The sequence below is a fragment of the Diachasma alloeum genome, unplaced genomic scaffold (genome assembly GCF_001412515.2).
Source record: "Diachasma alloeum isolate Michigan unplaced genomic scaffold, Dall2.0 Dall_scaffold_00681, whole genome shotgun sequence".
In the NCBI taxonomy this organism is placed as follows: domain Eukaryota; kingdom Metazoa; phylum Arthropoda; class Insecta; order Hymenoptera; family Braconidae; genus Diachasma; species Diachasma alloeum.
The window spans coordinates 38,892-57,894 of record NW_021680813.1 but is presented as its reverse complement, the minus strand read 5'-3'; the positions used below and the strand labels follow the sequence as shown (position 1 = coordinate 57,894).

The 19,003-nt window shown below is 37.2% G+C and overlaps 1 protein-coding gene across 2 annotated transcripts in view; it reads left to right on the top strand.

Annotated features, from left to right (window-relative positions):
* Positions 1-19,003, top strand: part of LOC107044172 (protein dpy-30 homolog) — a 51,221-nt gene that overhangs the window by 13,270 nt on the left and 18,948 nt on the right. The window contains exon 4 of one of the 2 annotated variants that reach the window (XM_015265963.2): positions 3,952-4,528. The exons of the other annotated variant lie outside the window; for it this stretch is intronic. Coding sequence (XP_015121449.1) covers positions 3,952-4,194 — 243 coding nt within the window. The 3' untranslated portion in view covers positions 4,195-4,528. Of the gene's footprint in view, positions 1-3,951; positions 4,529-19,003 lie in introns of those variants that run through there. 2 annotated transcript variants of the gene reach the window in all.

Below are 19,003 nucleotides of genomic sequence, written 5' to 3'. Positions count from 1 at the left end.
GAGAGCGACATCTAACGTCAGCTGAAGAAGCTGAGCGAGAGATGAGAGTGACATTGAACGGCGGTTCAAGTGAACTGCGCGTGAGGTGAACGGACCAATCAAATAATGCCAGGAGGCGTGGTTTGGGTGAAACCATGCTTCTGAACATTATAGAGAGGCTGTCGATACCCTGTCGCCTTATCTGGAAACTCGCCCAGCTGTGTTTGGGGGAAACGGGCCAACGTACTGGCGTTCCAACTGGGCGATTCTAGAGGCGCTATCGACTTAGACTAGGGACCAACGGCTAGGTGAGAGGACTAGCGCCCCCTCGATTGCCGTCGAGCTGATTGGTGGTGGTGGGGTAACGGATGACCCACCGCCGCTGAGATGTTCAGACTAGGGGGAGAAGGCCCTAGTAGATTTCGAGACAGTGGGTGACAGGCACTGGAGTCGAGCGGATGTAAATCGTCCGGTCCTCGACGATGGTTGTAAGTGGCATTAGTCCATTATGGATTATGGGGGTCCGGTGTGAGGACAAAGTCCGGAACAGCGAGAGAATGGGACGCTTCGGCGTCCCAAACAGAAGGATCGGATTACTTTGAGGACGTGGAGTGTTTTAATTCCATGTTCTCAGGGATCCATCACTTCGGACGAAAGAAGTGGTGTTGGCGTGGATCCGTGGGCCGGGAGTTAGGCCGACTACTGGAGGCCCGAGCGCACGTACCTCCACGACGAGTACTCTGGGTGTTGGCCCGCGATGATAGTGCTTTTACCGCACATTGAGGTTGAGTTGGGGTGGACACAGGTGGGTGAGAACAAGTCTCCGGATGCCTGGGTCACCTGCCTCTCAGTGTTCGGCGCTCCGAGGAGTGAGAAGGATTCGCAAGTGATGGTCGACTTCTCCAGAGTTGAGCCACTCTGGAGAGGAAAGGAATGCGTCAGAGGAATGGAAACATTCTCGGCGAGAGATATATAGGGGAATGGCTCCTGGAAGATACACTTGATCAAAGTCTTTCGGCTGAAAAGACGAGGGTCGATCGAGTGAATTACTCCTAGTATGGTGGACCTCGCCCACTCTACCGTTTTACGCTGATGCTGGCTCAGCATTGTTAGCCCCGCCACGAAAAGTCCTCAGGGTAGACGAGTTATCCTCTGAGGCCGGTTTACCGTTGGATTTTCCGTGAAAATCCAGCTGGCGCCCGACTTAATTGAGCGATAGAGGAGATGCCCAAAATAGTTTAGGATATTTGCTGGTGGAGCACCGGCAAAAATCCTTTACAATATAGCAGACTCAACTTTTTTTTCTCCTTCATAAGTAACTTTTCATTAAATCATTCAATCGAAATTACCAATTTCAATTATAAAAAAATCCAAAAATGAACATCTGGTAGGAAATTTTCTCAATTTTTCAAAAAAAAAATGTTTTTGATGTCATGATTAATTTTATCATTTATTTATCATAGAAATCACAAAAAGAAAGTTGTAATGGTCCATTTCGTGGCGATCGCCACATTTCATTCCATTTTGATTCTTTTCATCTTAAAATACAGGAAATTTTCCATTTGAAATAATCTTGGTTCTGGAAATCAGGAACTTCTTTTCTGTGTGTTTTAATTACCACAGCTGCCTCTCCCATTTAACCCTCGAGAACATGCGGTCCTTTCGACCATCCCCCTGTTTAACTCTTAAACCCGTTTGACCCCTCCAAACACAAAACAAAAACAAAATTCGCCGTTCCACTTCGCCCTGCATTCCACTTTCCCCTACTCTCCCCTAGTTGGATAGATTTTCATAAAACACGTGAATGATTCACGAAGAAATCTACATTAATAAAAAACAAGCAGGGGTTCGAGACTTTTTGGTAGAAGCCATCTGGCTGCTTCTATATGTGTTAACTCTGTTTCTTTTTTTCATTTCTACCAATTCCGTTGGTTCCGAATGGATCTATACCGATTCTTTAAAAAAAAAGGACTTTAATGAAAAGACAGAAAAAGGGGAATATCTCGAACACTTTGTATGAACGGGTATATATGTTTTAATTGATCTGGATAGAGGGCATCAAGGCGAATATTTTGAAAAAAAAAAGTGGAATCGGTTGCGAAGTTTTAGAGATATTCAACAGAATAGATTTTCATAAAAAGTTGAATATCTCCAAAACTACTGGTGTGATTGAGCCCGTCTTCAATACGAACCTTTGTTATCACGACAGGAAGATTCTGTCTACGTTTTAAGTTGATTTCAATTTTTGCACACGTTAGCGCGCGTACAAGGATTTTAATGAAAAAACAAAAAAGGGGGAATAGCTCAAACACTTTGTATGAACGGGTATATGTTTTGATTGATCTAGGTAGAGGACATCGAGACGAATATTTTGAAAAAAAAAAATCTAAATCGGTCCAATAATTTTAAAGATATTCGTGAAAAACGATTTGAAAACGAATCGCTTTACCCCAAAAACTACTTGACCGATCGGGCTGAAATTGTGCAGAGAGTTAGTCCTCATTGAGACTTATAATTTGAAAAAATTTCAAATTTTTTATAATATTTTAACCACTTAATTACTCAATTTTCTAAAAATTGACCATCGGGAAGGTGGCGGTAGACATATTCACATACAGACATGGTCGCCAAACTTCGTATTTTGTATTTATATTTATACGTTTCAGACCATTCTACATCATTTTCAATGAAAATTAGAGAATGTGAAAATCATACGATTACAAAGCTTCCATTTGCAAGCAAACGAAATGTACATAGTGTACATCGGATTGATTTTTTTTCAAAATAAAAAAAAATAATAATTTCTTTTTTGCTTTTTTCTTACGTTTAGCGAGATTTTATAGGTTCTTCTACAACACACTCAATTTATATCAAAATCAATTTGAAAAATTTTTTTTTCGTATCGAAATAGCGTGGAATGCCTCATATCCTCTCTGTCAGCAGAGGTTCTCGATCGCGGAGCGGAATTTAGGGGATGAAATTGGAAGTTACGTTCAACTTCCAATCTATAAGAGATACGTTGATACGATCAAGACAAAATTTGTAGCAAATGTTATTCTAAACATTATGAAATGAATAAAAAATAAATTCATCGATTGGATTGCAAGTTATCAGTACTGACTCTTACCAAATTAGTACTGAATAAAAAAAAAGTTGAAGAAAAATTTTTGGTATTTCAAAATATAAAAAATATATATAATAAAAATGTCAATTATTTCATCGAAAAAAAAATGTTTTCGTACATTCAGCCTTTAAACAGCCTTGGGGGGGNGGGGGGGGGGGGGGGGGTGAACGGTGGGAGATAGGGCTGAAGTGCTCTGGACATTTTTTGTGGAGAACTTGACGCTCTACAACTTTGTATATCACGTTTTTATTCGTATTTCGTGTAGTTTGCGAGTTATTTAGAAAACATCCTATTTCAGCGTAGTTTTCATTTTTTTTCAACCCCTACACAAAATTTGGAAACATGAAACACCCCCACAATGTTTCATCCGACCAAAATACAACTTTTTATGAAAAACGCAAAGCGGTTACCTCCCACGCGTATTTAAATGTACTATTGTTTAGGTGATGAATATGTGGAAAAATTGCCATCTTGAAATTCGCTGACGGTATTTGCTATGCTTATCCGGCTAGACTCTTTTGCACAATTTTGAACGAATATTTTTTTCTTTTTTGGGTGAGAAATTGATTGTTTATAAGTCATTTACGAAAAAAAGACCGTAATTTTCAAAAAATTACAGTTTTTCAATTATGTCATCAGCTACAGCTTAAATAATAAAATGATTGCAAAATTTTTGACAAAGTAGGCTCAAATGGGCTTGAATGTAAGCTTAATGTTCAAATAAAAATTTAGAAGAATATATCAACGAAAAACCTGGCTAAGTACTTAGATATCATTGGAAAATAATTATCCGCGAAAAAATAAGGAGAATAATCATTTTGAATTAATGATTTCGGTCGTCATTGCAGAAAAACATTGGAATGGAGAAAGAGTCTGATGTCTCTGGTGTACCTTCAAAGAAATCCAGGGTTGAGATTCAGTCATTACCGACTAGACAGTACCTGGATCAAACTGTAGTCCCTATATTACTCCAAGCGCTATCGAGTCTTGCCAAGGAACGGCCAGCAGATCCAATTAGTTTTTTAGCAGCTTATCTATTAAAAAACAAAAATCAGTATGACAACGGTGGATCTCCTCCAGTCAGCCAATGAGTATTATCCGGCTCCGAGTAATTTTGTGGCATACCGTAAATAAAATGGACTGATGTCAAACGATGTAATACTTTCTTCGTTTTACATTCTCATCATCAAAAATCCTGATTTTTTTCAGTGATATGACTCATATCATTTGGAGTTTTCGATGTAATCAACTTTTGGTTATTGATGTAAAACGAATTACTCGATTTCTTCATTCATTGAGAGTAAATCAAAACCGTTACGCAAAAATTCAAGTTTTTGTATTTTTCCAGTGAAAACATTGTTGGCTTTGTAATTTCTGAATAATTTTTCCATTGAAAATAAATATAGATAGTTGGTGAGAAATTAACTTTCGTCAGTTTTTTTTATTCTTCCCATTCTGTTCACTAAGAGGCTTTCAATCCGGTAAAAGGAGGATTCTAAAGGCGTCCAGAACGTATCGTCAGATCTTAGAAAATCTAGCAATACGCCAAGTGTTCAAATAGATTACGAGCTCAAATCCTTTTCCATTAGTCACTAACATTAAACGATGAAATAGAGTATGCAATTCACGCTCAACTGCACCGCATTTGTACCTTATGCAGAATAGTCAATATGCCATGGGCACTTCTGTGTACATTCAGATGACGAGAAGATTCGATCATAGGTCAAATCGCTACGACCATAGGTCGCTGATTGCAATTATGATAGCTGTTTTTACGAAATCATGGATCATTCATTTTTTTATGACAATTTAATTCTTTAAACCGCAAGATCACAGAAACGGTTGAAGATAGGGGAAAAGTTTCTAACAAAAAATTTCCTCATTGAAAAATAGATATCTTTTGTCGGATAACTTTATGTGATAGCTATCATAGTTGCGCAGATATATAGGCCAGTCAAATTAGGACTCTATTGTGGCGGAAATCAAAGGATGATAGAAGTAGGATATGAAACATATATTAATATATGTTTCATTACGCATTACGCTGACATAACCACAATAAATAGGATAAAAATCCAGAAGATATGATTTGTAGAGCATTAAATTTCGTACAAAAAATTTCAACCGTTAAGCTGCCAAGCGCAATCAAACTTGAATCACGGAAAAGCTGATTTTCCGCCAACACCGAAAAGTCCAAAAGAGAGACAAGGGAGAGAATTTGATGACGCCTGTCGAACCAAGACAAAACAAGAGAAATCTCACAAAAGACAAAATGTCTTGACAAGAATTGGTCGAGAAAATTTCAAAAAAAATGTAGCGAAACTACTTATATATTTATTTCACATTATTTCAATGTATTGTGTTCGGGCTTGGCTTAGCAACACGAATACTTTACCACAGCACCTCGCGACGATTCGTAATAATTCGGATATCCTCAATCGGATGATTGATAGCGTTGTCGCGAGAGCACACTCTCGTTCCAGCCCTCATGGTGTAAACCAAGTTACATTGCTGTGAATAAATCTTATTCGATATAGTACACGAATTCCGAGTGTTATACGTTACAAAACCTATCTATCCCTCACCGAACTCCTACAAAAAAAACAATTTGAAGCAATACAAAACAGGCACAAAGACCAACTGGAAGAGGCAGTGAGGATGATCACCAGGGTCAAACGAGAGAGAGAGAGGTCAAAAGAGTATTCACAAGAGTCAAATGATCACAAGGGTCAAACGGGAGATCCTCATATTTATTCGCTTGATTATTCTGGCTGCCTCCCGTTTCACCCCTGTGATCGTTTTTCTCTTGAGATTGTTGAGCCTGTCTCCATTGTTCAACTCCTGCGATGTTTGCCCCTTGCAAGTTAACTTTCTTGTGATACTTTTCGAAGTGTCACGTTTATGATTTGTTCAGATTTACCACCACCATCTTTCCATTTATATGTGTTAACATGGGAGTGGAGAGACATCGGGCGAAAACCGAAAACCATTCTCTTATGACGACGACTTTATAGAGATCACGTGACCTACGAAATTCGAAAGTCACCGAGTAAAAAACTGGGGGCCTATCATGAAGAAAAAACGAAGGGATCACATCGGGTGATCACGTGATCGCTTCACCCCGCGGCCGCATATTTCCGCATATTTCAAACAGATGAATACGGAACATGTACTATCGAATTTCGGAATTTCGATTCGGAGAACGTCATGAAGGGGTTATGTATTAAAATTAATTAATAAAGTCAACTTGATAGTTTAATGGAAAGAGTGTCAGGATAATGGTGATTTTTATAAAAATAATTTCTTAACCAATGGTTAAATTTCGGAGTTGATTAGTGTTCAGCAGAGTATTTCTCCGATATATAAGGGGTCGTGAGTTCTTTGAAGGATCTTCTGTGAAAGAGCATTGTAAATAATAAAAATCCTAATCGGCTGTATCCTTGATACAGCCGTCAGATTTAACGTGGATACGTCTATGGACCGAAATCCTCATTGGCAGTATCTTTTTTAACGTAATTCTTCACAAGAATTTAATGTTATATTCAATTCTATACGACTCAATAATTTTATAAAGAATTTCAAAATTGAAAAATTCGTGATTCATAATTAGAACCTGCTTAATTGACGAATTCCATGGAAATACAAGAATTAAAATTGACGAATTCCATGGAAATACAAGAATTTAAAAAAATTCGAATTTTCTAATCACTTTATACTATGAGAAATTGCTCTAAAAAGACTTAGTTGATTAAGAATGCTTTCTATTCATTCGCTCTGTTGGATAAGTAGAAAACTACTTTGATGATTGAGTATGCCAGGAAGCCACTTGTTTGGAGAGGGCGACAATTTTGCCACTCTTGGCGACATCTGTAGATGGCGCTGACGCTTCCTCGAATTGAAACCGGCCAATCAGAGCCCACGGAATGTCAAGACAGTTCTCTGCCCATGCGCACAACCTATTTGCGTCGCAAAACGTTCCAGAACATTGGAGTTTTACGTAGTTGGGGGGTATATAAGGCGGTGGGCTGCCCCAGAGCGCTCACTTTTGATCCAGAAAGCGACGAGGGAACAACCAGAAGCAGAGAAGCTGAGGAGCAGAGAAGGAAAAGCCGAGAAAGGAGAAGGGAGAACGGAGAACCTGAAAATCAACGGATCTCAGATCTACGGAGGAACCAAGGATTTCAAGGTCAGTAGAACCTTCGAGAGAGGTGAGCTTCTTATGAACACCGCTTGACCATCTTGAGGCTAGACCCGAGGCAAATCATCAAGAGGTGTGAGTTCACTGGGTCACCGCATAGTTCGAAAGAACTCGCACCTCTCCACGGTGTAGCAGAGTGCACGCTATGTAAATCCCGATTTGGACTAGTGATTGTTAACCCGCTTCTCAAAGACACTTGAGAACTTTCTAGTCTCAAATCCATTGAAAACTCACATTCGCTGTAAATTTGGAAACTCAATTTCGCTAATAAAAAAATTCTCGCTGTAACCAAGAAACTCAATTCCGCTAAATAGTAAGGAAAACTCAATTTATGCTTGTAAGTATCGCAGATAGATGGCGTGGCTGCATAAGCATTTTTTCGGCGAGTGACCATCCAAAACGAAACCATAGACGTATCCACGTCAAAAAAGCAGCTGTAAATGAAAAATAACAGTTGTAAATTATGGAAAAAATGAATCATCCATAAATTGTAATTAAAAGTTCATGAATTTCAATTATCTATAATCCTAAACTCTACAGTGCCTTGAACTGTGAACATTGTGAGGAAAAGAACTAGAGAAAAGAAGGTTTATTTAAAATTAACTTCATACAGTTCTTGAATTAACAAAAAATTGGAAATGAATGTATTTTTTCTTTAGAAGAAAGGTAAATGAAACAGCTTTATTAATCGTGTCATTCACAGTCACATGCAAGTGTCATGTTGGAATGGACGAAACCTTCCACAATAACATTGTTTTTCAGTAATTCATAAAACTGATGAGGAAAAATGTGATAACTTTTTATAAAATAACTTTCAGAGTCAAATGTTTAAATCTTAAATGAAAATATCTCGAAAGATAAGCTGTTGGAAGTTTGAAATTAATAGAAGGTCAATTACTGAAAAATAATTTGTTAATCTTCAAATGTCCCATTATTAACTCGTTCCCCTTTTAGTTTAATTTCGCGGTCAATAACACGAACAAGATGATAATTTCGAAAGGATTCCCAATGGTTCAGTTTAAAATGATTTCAACACTATATTTTTGTGGGTTAAAGTGAGTTTACAAAATTAATAACCAATGAGTTTCAACTTACATGAATAGTTTCGTTGATCGATTACACTTACGATATCGGTGGACATTTGGCTCCACAAATATTTTCTTATTATTTCAATTATTTCAAATAAATTCAATCATTTTACAAATTCGATCGATAAAATGTATGAGTATAATTGAAGTAAGAATCATGAAAGATTCTATTTAATCAGTATAGGAATCTTGATAGATTCAACACTTTTAAGTGATTAATGAGTCATGAAAGACTTTTCAAAGAGAGTAAAGTTATGAAAAACTCCACGTACTACTTTTATTTTTATTTTTTTATTTTATTGCTTCCAAACCATTGGTTTATTCTGCATACGTACCACTTTAAGATTATTAGGGAATTGATGACGGGATCGCAGTGTAGACTCTCAAAATGAAAGCTCAAGAGTCAATACACAAGGCAAGGGCTGAAGTGCAAAGCGATGGTCGGAGTTACGATGACGCTGAAGACGACTGGTCACAGGTAATGGTGCAAGTGTAACTGATTTCGAAGCTGTGGAGCAGTCTTTATATATCCTCGAACAGCCCTTCTGCTTAATAACAGAGCTCTCCTGGTATTTAATTTCCTCCCTCTAATTTTGACAGGGATGAAAGGAGCATGAGGCATCCTTCGTCTAACGCAGCCAAGATCCCAAGAAATGAGGGATCTCTCCTCTTCGCAACGCTGCTCCCCCTTTGGTAATCCAGATTTGACTTCTCATAATGACAATGATTGCCCATCGATAGGGAGCGTTAATTGATTTGGGTTGTCGTAAATTTGCTGTCGTCGGACTTTTATGATCCCACGTTTCGCTCCGCATTTTACGGAAACGGCGGTTTTCTCAGAATGGAATTTCGTCACTTTTCATGTTCCACTAAATTGATCATAATTGAATTGAAAAGAATATTATACTGTATACTTACTGATAGAATTTTAGTATTGTAATTGAATTCCTAATTGTAAACATTTCTATGTTCTAAAAATGGATAGGCTAATAGACCAAATTATCATTTTAATTGTTCCATAATTCTAATCAAGGTTTTAATTAATAGGTGTCATTTTGTCGTTATAATTTCTATTACCGTTCTGATGGCGGGGGGGTGAGGGTTACCATGTAATCCTCATGATTTTTAATATCACTTTCTCAATTTTGATAGTTTAAATTATCTACTTAACCGTTGCGATAGATATCTCTTTGCATAAATAATGAGTGCTATAGTAGGATAACTATTTAGGAAATATGTATTTTAGTACATTTCTCGACAGACGTCACACAAATGACTTTTAATCTTATATAAGCATGTGCTCTGTGATTCTGTCTCCTTCACTCAAATTCTGAATTTTTCCTTCTTCAAATTCAACCTCTTTTATTTCAATCGCCAATACCTCTTGGTCCAGGATGTGTTGTTCTTTTCTTCCTCGCTCTTCATTTTCATAATATTTTTCTAAATAATTCAAAGCCGCAGTTGTCATGCTAGTAGCAAGAGGTAGCTGTAGCTGAGGAAATTTGCCGTCGACGGAGTCGAGAAAATGTTGAAAAAAATTATGGATATTTAATGCCTTTCAAATTACATTTTTCACACAATTATTATATTTTTGAACATTCTTCGTTTATGAATAAATATTTTAAATTGTTGATACTTTCGAAAACCTTATTTTTTTGGCATAAAATCGATTGCTGGTAAAATTTTGAATGTGAATATTTGTTATAATTTCGAACAAATGATTGTTATGGGGGAAAATTTGGGAGGAAGAATGATAGAATTCAAAATGTCGTTAGATTCCGTATAATTAAACTAGGTACCTTTTTCGATTGTCTTAATTAGATTACGGGAAAATTGATTTCTTTCACTTAACTCGTTTTTTACTTTTTTTCATACGGTGTAAAAATTATTATTCGGAGTTTTTGAATATTGAAATAGTACATGACAAGTTTGCGGAATAATAATAATTATTTTTGTATGGGACGGAAAAAGGAAAAAAATGAGTAAACCGAAAAAATTACTTTTTCTATTATCTGATTGAGGTAAAAACAAAAATATCTATTTTTTTATGGAATGTAACGAACGTTTTAAAAAACAGTTTAAATCGGATGAAAATTGTTAAACGAGGAGCATTTCAAAACCACAAAACAGGTAAAACAACGTTTTCGTCTTACGTACGGGGTAAAATGGGTTGAGCACGAAGTTTTTTTCAGTTTTTTAGGTACCCGATGATATGTAAAAAGTAGCTGGATAGTTATTTTCATCAACCGCAGACTTCCAAATTTCGCCAGGGGCCCCCGTAAACATATTTTTTTCATAGTTTCCGTTAATTTTTTGAACCTTGTAGTTCTTAGTTTAAACCCTTATCTTGGTATGACCCTCTGGCTTGAACCATGTGTCGAAAAGTGTTAAACATTGTGGAAACTGCCCCACAGAATTATAAGTTGCGCAAGGCGCGAATCACATGACTCAGGTCCACTAATGGCGGAGTGATCAGCTGACTATTTGGCGTCCACTGATCGGAATTATTATTTTTTATTATTTTTTCAATCGTTATTTTACATCGCTTCGACCCGGTTAGCGTATACTGCGATGATGGTCAAGACTTTAAATGGTTAGTTTGCACCATTCTACCCGGCCGGGATTTGCACTCGGAACCTTTCGCATGTGAGGCAACGAACTTACCCACTGCGCCAAGTCACCGAGCGTATCGGAATTATTTGTATAATTTATAATAAATTAACCGTACATTTTCCGATATAAGTACTTGACTTCGTTTGACGGTAAATTTCGTCAGCTACAATGTTACAAGTTTATTTTTTCGATTGGATGAGGCAGGTCGAAGAAATGTATGATTAAACGATGAATCGCGCCAAATCTGCAATTCTTAATAATTAGTTACAAATCACGCCGGAAAAATTGAACATATACATTTTCAAACATTAATCAGGGGAGTTTCAACTATCAATCACTATAATTTCATTTCCTGAAACTCAACTTTCCGTTCAAAATCTATTTTGACTGGAGTAGGAGTCCAATTCAGGTTTGATATATTCAGACTCAACCGTCCCTTAAATAGTACATTGATTGTTAATATTTCATCACTCGGTCAGCATAATCCAGTTACGCTGGCAAGTGTCACGCTGACAATGCTGTATATCCACATATTCAACAATAACGCCATTGGCCAAATCTGGGGCATAACAGAACAGAAACCAAGCAACTTCCGTCATTAAGGGGAGACTACTATGTGTTTTAAATGTGACGGGCTATTGGAATGAAATTTTTCATACCTTGAAAATCGGTTATAAAGTTCTTAAATATTAAAAAAAGTGCAATAACAATTATGAATTGGTATTTTGAAATTCATTTCTTACACAGCTAATTTCATTATGATTCTAATAAAAAAATGCACCATTCACGTAAAATAGACCGAAAAATATTTCTGAAAGAATCGACAACATATTTTTAATATTTTAAGGATAATTTTTCTGTCTATTTTACATGAATGGCGCAAATTTTTATACTAAACAAAACAAAATTAGCTGTGTAGGAGTCAAATTTCAAAAAACTGATTCGTAATTGTTATTGCATACATATTTTCAAAAATTTTGAAAAAAAAACGTTTGTAGTTCAAAAATTGGAGACCCTGGACTATTTTTAACATTTTAAACGTCTGCGGAGCAAACGAATAATAAACAATTAATTTTTTTGCACTAATCATTCGTTTTTAAACATATAATCGATCTTCAACGCATGAGAAATCTCACTCCGATATCCCACGACTTTTTAAACTCCTAGTAGTCTCCCCTTAAGAGGGAAAAATTAAAAATTTAAAAAACGTGAAACGCTAAAATCGATATCTCATAACTAATAAAAATTTGATCTACTGAATGAAATGATAATCACATCTATATTATTCATCTTCAGTATGATTTTTTGAGTGGAATATTATCATTTGTTCATTTATTCACTGGAAATGAAATTTAAAAAATATTTTATGAAAATGGCCTTATTTGTGACTTATAAATTTGGAGAATGAAACTCCACTCCATTTGACGAGCAAAACCTGCAGGAAGTCAGCAGGGGATATCCGAGCGACGATAAAATTGTCTACTGATCAACAATCCATAAGATCTAATTAGGGAATAATTGTAAATTACTGAAAATATCGATTAATATTCATTTACGATTTTTGAGAAATCATTTTTACGTAAATTAGTTGTGTAGAACATTCCAGAGTCAAATACTTTTGTTAGAACTTCGATATCCAATCAAATTCCGTGTCTTATGAATTTGGAGGAGGTCCCTCCGACAAAAAAAGATCAAGCTTAAGGAAAGTCGTCTCCTAGCCAGCGCGACATGTAGTCGCAAAATAGTACTGCCCATCAGATTGGCATTTATTTAGTTTATTTTGAGTTAAATTTACTATTTTGGATTCTGGAGGTTGCTGTCTATCCTGGGGCAGGTGATTTCTCACTAATTGACAGGTGGGCAGAGCCGAATTGTTATTCACTTTGAGTGGAATTGTCAAACAGTAGCCTGTCTTGGCTACTCTTGAGAAAGCGTCCAAGATGGCATCTTTTCTAATTTTTCATTATATTTTCTTGAGTTGAGGCAATTGTCATCAACTCCTCTTATATTTTTTCGATTTTTGATGATTACTTTTGGTAAATTTGAGTACAATATCGAAGTTCATTAGTTCTGATTAATTTTTGTGTGAAATTAAAATGTGATAAATTGAATTCATTATATTTCGAGGTCACGTATTGACCTCAATTGAATATCGATCGATATTACGGATATTTTGTCATAATTTTGAGAATAATGAGGAATTATAACCTTCATTCAACTTTCCTGTAAATTTCATAATTTTTCTTTGTGTAAAATTATATTTGATTATTCTTGTTAAATTGTGTGTTCTCATTGTGTGAGTGTGGAAGGTAAAATTTGCAGACTGGAAGTATCGTCCTCTCTCCCCCTCGTAATAAGTAGAGTCTACTCTGATACCTGAGCTACCAGCCATTGTAATTCTGTTAAAATTGTTGAAATATTTAAATCGAGAGGAGTCGATGCACTCAAAAAATAATCCATCGACTGGCGTCCAACATATTTAAAATTTCAGTTAAAAATAATTGTATTCTTCATTCTAAATTTTCGCCCGAACGTCACAGTTCAATATATACTAAGTTGTATGTGATATATATCCGAGATAAATCTCGCAATTCACAGATAATATATTTGAATATTTATCAAATATATAATGGGTAATATTCCCGAGTTTCTCTTCTGTGAGATTGCTCATCCTGGATCTCTTCCGGTGTTTGTGGGGGTGGTTTACAGACCACCGCATGCACCGTTCGTATCCGGCAGCAATCTCATTCCATCGCTCAATACTCACCTCCACGAATACAACACCAAAATCATTCTTGGCGATTTCAATGCTGATCAGCTGTCTCTGAGTGACGATGCTGCCTTCATTAGATTTCTAATAGCTAAGAATTCATTATTCTTAGTCCCCCACGGTGCTACACACCATACTGCAAGTTCTGACACCTGGCTTGATCTGTGTCTTATCGATCAGGATGACCCGCTAATGTTGTATTTTCTAAAGACACTTTGGCCAATGACATAACCTATATGGACTTCGGGTCCCTTGATCCCATTAAGCTAAATGAATACCTGTCGGCCTGTGACCGGTCTGCCTTTGGTGACACCTCTTCCCTGAGTGATATGGTGATGTGCCTTAACTCGAATCTCAGTGGAGCTATTGCTGCGACTGTACCTGTCAAAATGGTAAGGGGATCGCTGGGACGTAAACCCTGGTTCACGAGCCGTCAGGATGAGCTCATCAGGGAACGAGACTTTCGGTACAGAGCATTCAGACGCACTAGATCTCGTACGGCTTTGCTTAAGTATCGTGAGGCTAGGGATCGTGCGCATCATGAAACAGATGGAACGCGCCTAGCCTACTACCGAGCGAGGCTTGAACCTCTTAGTGATCATGCGCAGATCTGGAAGGAGTTTCGTCATTTGGGTGTTCTGCCATCGGTAGGTCGCACATCTGACTTCGATCCGGAGGAACTTAATGAGCACTTCTCCGGAGTGTCCTTTGGCGCGGATGAGCGTTTGGTTGAGGACTTCCTTGCCACTTTAGTGGACGGATCCTAGGCTGTGGGCTCCTTCGTGTTTGCGGCTGACTTCGGATGAGGTGGTGGCGGCTGTGGGGCACTTCTCTACTGCTGCTCATGGTACTGATGGTGTCCCATTGTCTGTGGTGAAGGCTGCCCTGCATTTTCTAACTCCTCTTTTGGTGAAGCTCTTTAATGAGTCCTTTACTTCTTCCTGCTTTCCAACACAGTGGAAGGGCTTGTTGATCGTGGCGCTCGACAAGGTTAAGAATCCATCTACGGTGAATAATTTTCTGCCAATTGCACTTCTGTGCTTTCTGTCGAAGGTCCTGCAGAGGCTAGCTTCTCTTCGAATCCATGACTACCTTGCTCGCCGCTCGATCGTGGATCCCTTTCAGACTGGATTTCGTACTGGAAATGGCACGCAGACGGCACTTCCGAGGCTCAATGACGATATACAAAATATACAATGACGATAGACGATAGACGATATACAATGACAAAACTCTCTCTTTCTCTCTCTTTTTTTTTATACATAAATACCCTGGAGTTCCGCAAGTGACGAATTCGCCTGGAATTTCGTCACAGGTTTGATATGGGTGGTAACGGTTAGTTCGCAAAATCCTGTGAGCTGTGATTCGTGATAGACGTAAATCTCGTTCAATTTCTCTTAAAGCGATATAAGGATTCATGTGATTATGGAAAAGATGGCAAGGGTGCGAGGATTGTCAGGATTTTCCCGTTGTTGTCCCTGTCGTCGTTACAAAACTCTTCCTCTTTGACAATTTCTCTTGATCTTCCTAATGTATGAAGCCGAGATATAATGCAACCGATTGCGGCGCTGTTCCCGATACAATCAAGCGGCAGCTCGATATTCACTTCGACATTCTCCTAAAACCAGTAGAATATCCACACCTTCATTTGATAAATAAACCATGATGCACGAAATCACTCACAAAGTTATCTAAACTCAATTATGGTTTGATAAGTACTAATTGGAAAATACGAAACCTCTAGGTACTCTGGTGTTTATTGTTTGTTATTTGACGGTCAGCTTCTGTTTATACAGGCAAATCATGTGGACAAATTTAATTGTCAACATTGTTAAAAATTTTTTTAGGGCGAGAGATGCGAACCTGACTTTATCCCTACGTGGTGCATCCTGGGTTACGCTGAGAAAGTTCAAATTAAAAATATTGATATCGAATTACATTTTTAGCTAACATTTCGCCTAAAAATGAGTAGATTGATAGAACATACAGTATGGCTTAGTTCGTCTCATCAAAACGAATAATTTGTGGGGGAGTGAAAATTTTGATTGTCTTTTTTTGAAAAAATGCAGGGTAACTTGCAGCATAAAAACATGAACATTCATGCTTGAAATGTACTTTGTACAGTTATCCCCTTCCAACCCTATAACGTTCAGTTGAAAGATTTCCGATTACTGCCCTCTTTCAAGAGATATTTGAACGTACTTTTTCAAATGAGACACCTTCTATAAGAAGTGTATTGCACGAGAGTTCCGATGTCCTTCTACAAATATCAGAAGGGAAGCCAGTATAGCAATTTTACAGATGTGAGAAAATACGTCGCAAAAATCGCTCCTATTCATCAGCAATTTGAAAATTGACACCCCGTTTCCTATCATTCTCTCCTATCAGTTTCTTATAATTTATTTAAAAAGGATTAATTTCAGTCAAAAAAATCTTTCTCAACATCGGAACTCAATTTCCTCTCATCTTCAATCGCCATAGCGACAGGGTTGCGGTCCATCGGATGCATATTTCTGTTAATTATATGTGTATGTTCAAAGACTGTCAGCAATATTTGAACTACGGAATAGGTGATAGAAATTGAACAATTTTTTATCGGTTGCAATATCAGGTGGAATGATTATTGGCATGCGCGCAGGTTCAATACGCAACGCGGGAATAATCTGCACGGTGAACGTATCTCCGTTGGAACTACGGAAAGTATTAGCCGTGAGAAACCGTCGAAACAACTTCGACGGGCGAGTCCCGGCTTGCCGACTATAAAAGCACTGTCGTATAACTTCGACTACGTCACACGCCAGTTGTACACTCTACCGTAAGGCGCTCCATCCTTCTGTGAGACAAAAACCGTAGGATAATTTTTCAATTAATCACGCCACCAGATTACGAAAAACGGAAAAAAAACCCGCATTTTTCCGCGTTAACGAAAAATAAATCACCAAGCCCTGAAGGATTTAAGAAAAATTGTGTTTTTATCCCGAGATATCCAGTAACAAAGGTTTTCATCTCTTATAAACGTGTTGGAGTGCAGATGATGAAAAAGTTGAGGATTTACCGCAGTTGTCTTGGGTGAAGAAAAATCGTTGTGAAATTCCTGAATCGGAAGGTGTTCCCGTGAGTCTCAAAAATTATTTTTAAATAATTATGATAAATTCGGTGATATTAACGCAGTCAGATATTTTACTAACAGTTGAATATCATTTCCTTAGTTTCCGAATTTCAGTTATGCCGAAGTGTCTCTTTGACGTTGATACCATTACTCACGACAATGCTGCTGAAATTCAATGTTATATCATTGATGAAACGCCTGAAAATTTAACGTCTCGTTAACATACATTTTCAGCTCTAATTTTGCATAACTTTAAAAGACGAATTGGCATCGCAAAGATTTAGGCCAATCTTCTTTTTTCAATAAAACCTTTCTCCGTGGGCCATTTTGCGGTCATGAAAAAGCAATAATTAGTTATGTTAATTTCAATTTTTTAAAAATATTGTCATCAAGAAAAGTGATGAAGATATCACATCACTAAGGTATACTAAGGCATTTCAATTATTTAAAGGGTTCTTTTTTCAACCATTTGGCATTCGAAATGATAAAGAAAAAGTACTTCGATATGCGATTTTCTTTTCATTTGCTGACGTGATATCTAGGAAAAAATGTGTAAAGGATTTTCGAAATGTGATTCAATTACTTATTCAGTTATTTCAATACCAATGAACGGAGTACAGAATTACGTTGTCAAATATTTTGCATTAATACGAATACTAACATTTTTCAGATATTCAAATCTTGATTCAAGCAAAGAGAAGCGATGCAAAGAGAAACGATTGATGTCTTTGTTTACAAACAGAAATACTAGAATTTTGCGGGAAAGACAAAGGTTCTATTTTGCCTGATCTTCCCCAAGTAGAACGCCTGTCACTACTTTTCACCACTTCAATATTCGAATATGACGTTTACGCTGCTTATGTGACTCAATATTGACTCAATATTGAGCGGCTTTGAAAATATTATAGAGACATGTTTTTTGCAAGTGAACAAAATTCGAATAAATAAATCTGTGCATTTTGTATTGAGAAATCATCCACTTTTTGGCTGATAAACGAGTAGTGTTCTGATAAAATGAATCGTGACGTTTCAGCACTCCAAAACAGAATAGTATATTGTGCATCAAGTGCGGAAAGTCATGTTTTCCCGCCCGAGGTGCACATGCTATTTTTTAACACGCCTGCAAAGGAAAGTTCGTATTTTTCTCTTTGATGAGCGGGAGGAAAGTGAGTACTTTCCTCCCGCTCATCAGGGAGCAAAGTACGAACTTTCCGTGGAGGTGTGTGAAAAAGAGATTTTCTCTCTTAAAAGAACTGGATGATATACTAATCATTTAACTGGATCAAAATGAAAATGAAAATGAAAATTTTCCCGTGATAACTACCATCGATCAACAATCACAAAGCGTTAACATGAGTGTTAGTTCACAAAGTTAATTTAAAAGAAGCAGGGGTTCCAACCTATCCGATAGCAGACATGTGACCGTTACTTTTTGAGTTATTAGTCTTTTTCTTTTTTTATTTTTACCAATTCCATTGGTAGTAAGCTTCCGAATGGGTCCCTAGCAATGCCCTATCCTTGTGACATTCTTACAACCGTAATCATATCCAACAGGGTGTCCACAGGAATATATTCAACCTTTTAATGAAATTAATTTATACAGAAGTTTGAATATGCCTGAAGCGGCTCGGTCAATTGCGCCTCTCTAAAATAGCGGCCTTCAATATTGTAACTTGCTATCTTATTGCTGCGTGTGAAAGCTACGTAATTGGGATTTTTTTGATTCTCTAATTTTGGGTGGAAATGCTCAGAAATCTGTACATACTTATGTGCACAGAGAGAAGAATATTTGAAAACATGAATTGGGATCCATTCGGAAGCCTACTACTAATGAAATTGGTAGAAATGAAAGTAGAAGAAAGGAAAATACGTGGAGAGTAATAGTCAAATGTAATCTGTGAAACAGCTTATGTCACGCTGCGCGTTGCTACCAAATGGACGCCTTGTATTTGACCGATTTTTCAATGTTCAATTTTGATTGCAAATGGTCTAGGGTCGCGGACAATGTAAAGTTCCCTAGTAGTTCTCTCATTGTCCCCACATCCCTTGTCATCATCAAGTCCTGCTGTTGTCACTATAAAGTCCTTCCCTTGTCACTAAAATATATTTTTCTTGTCCACTA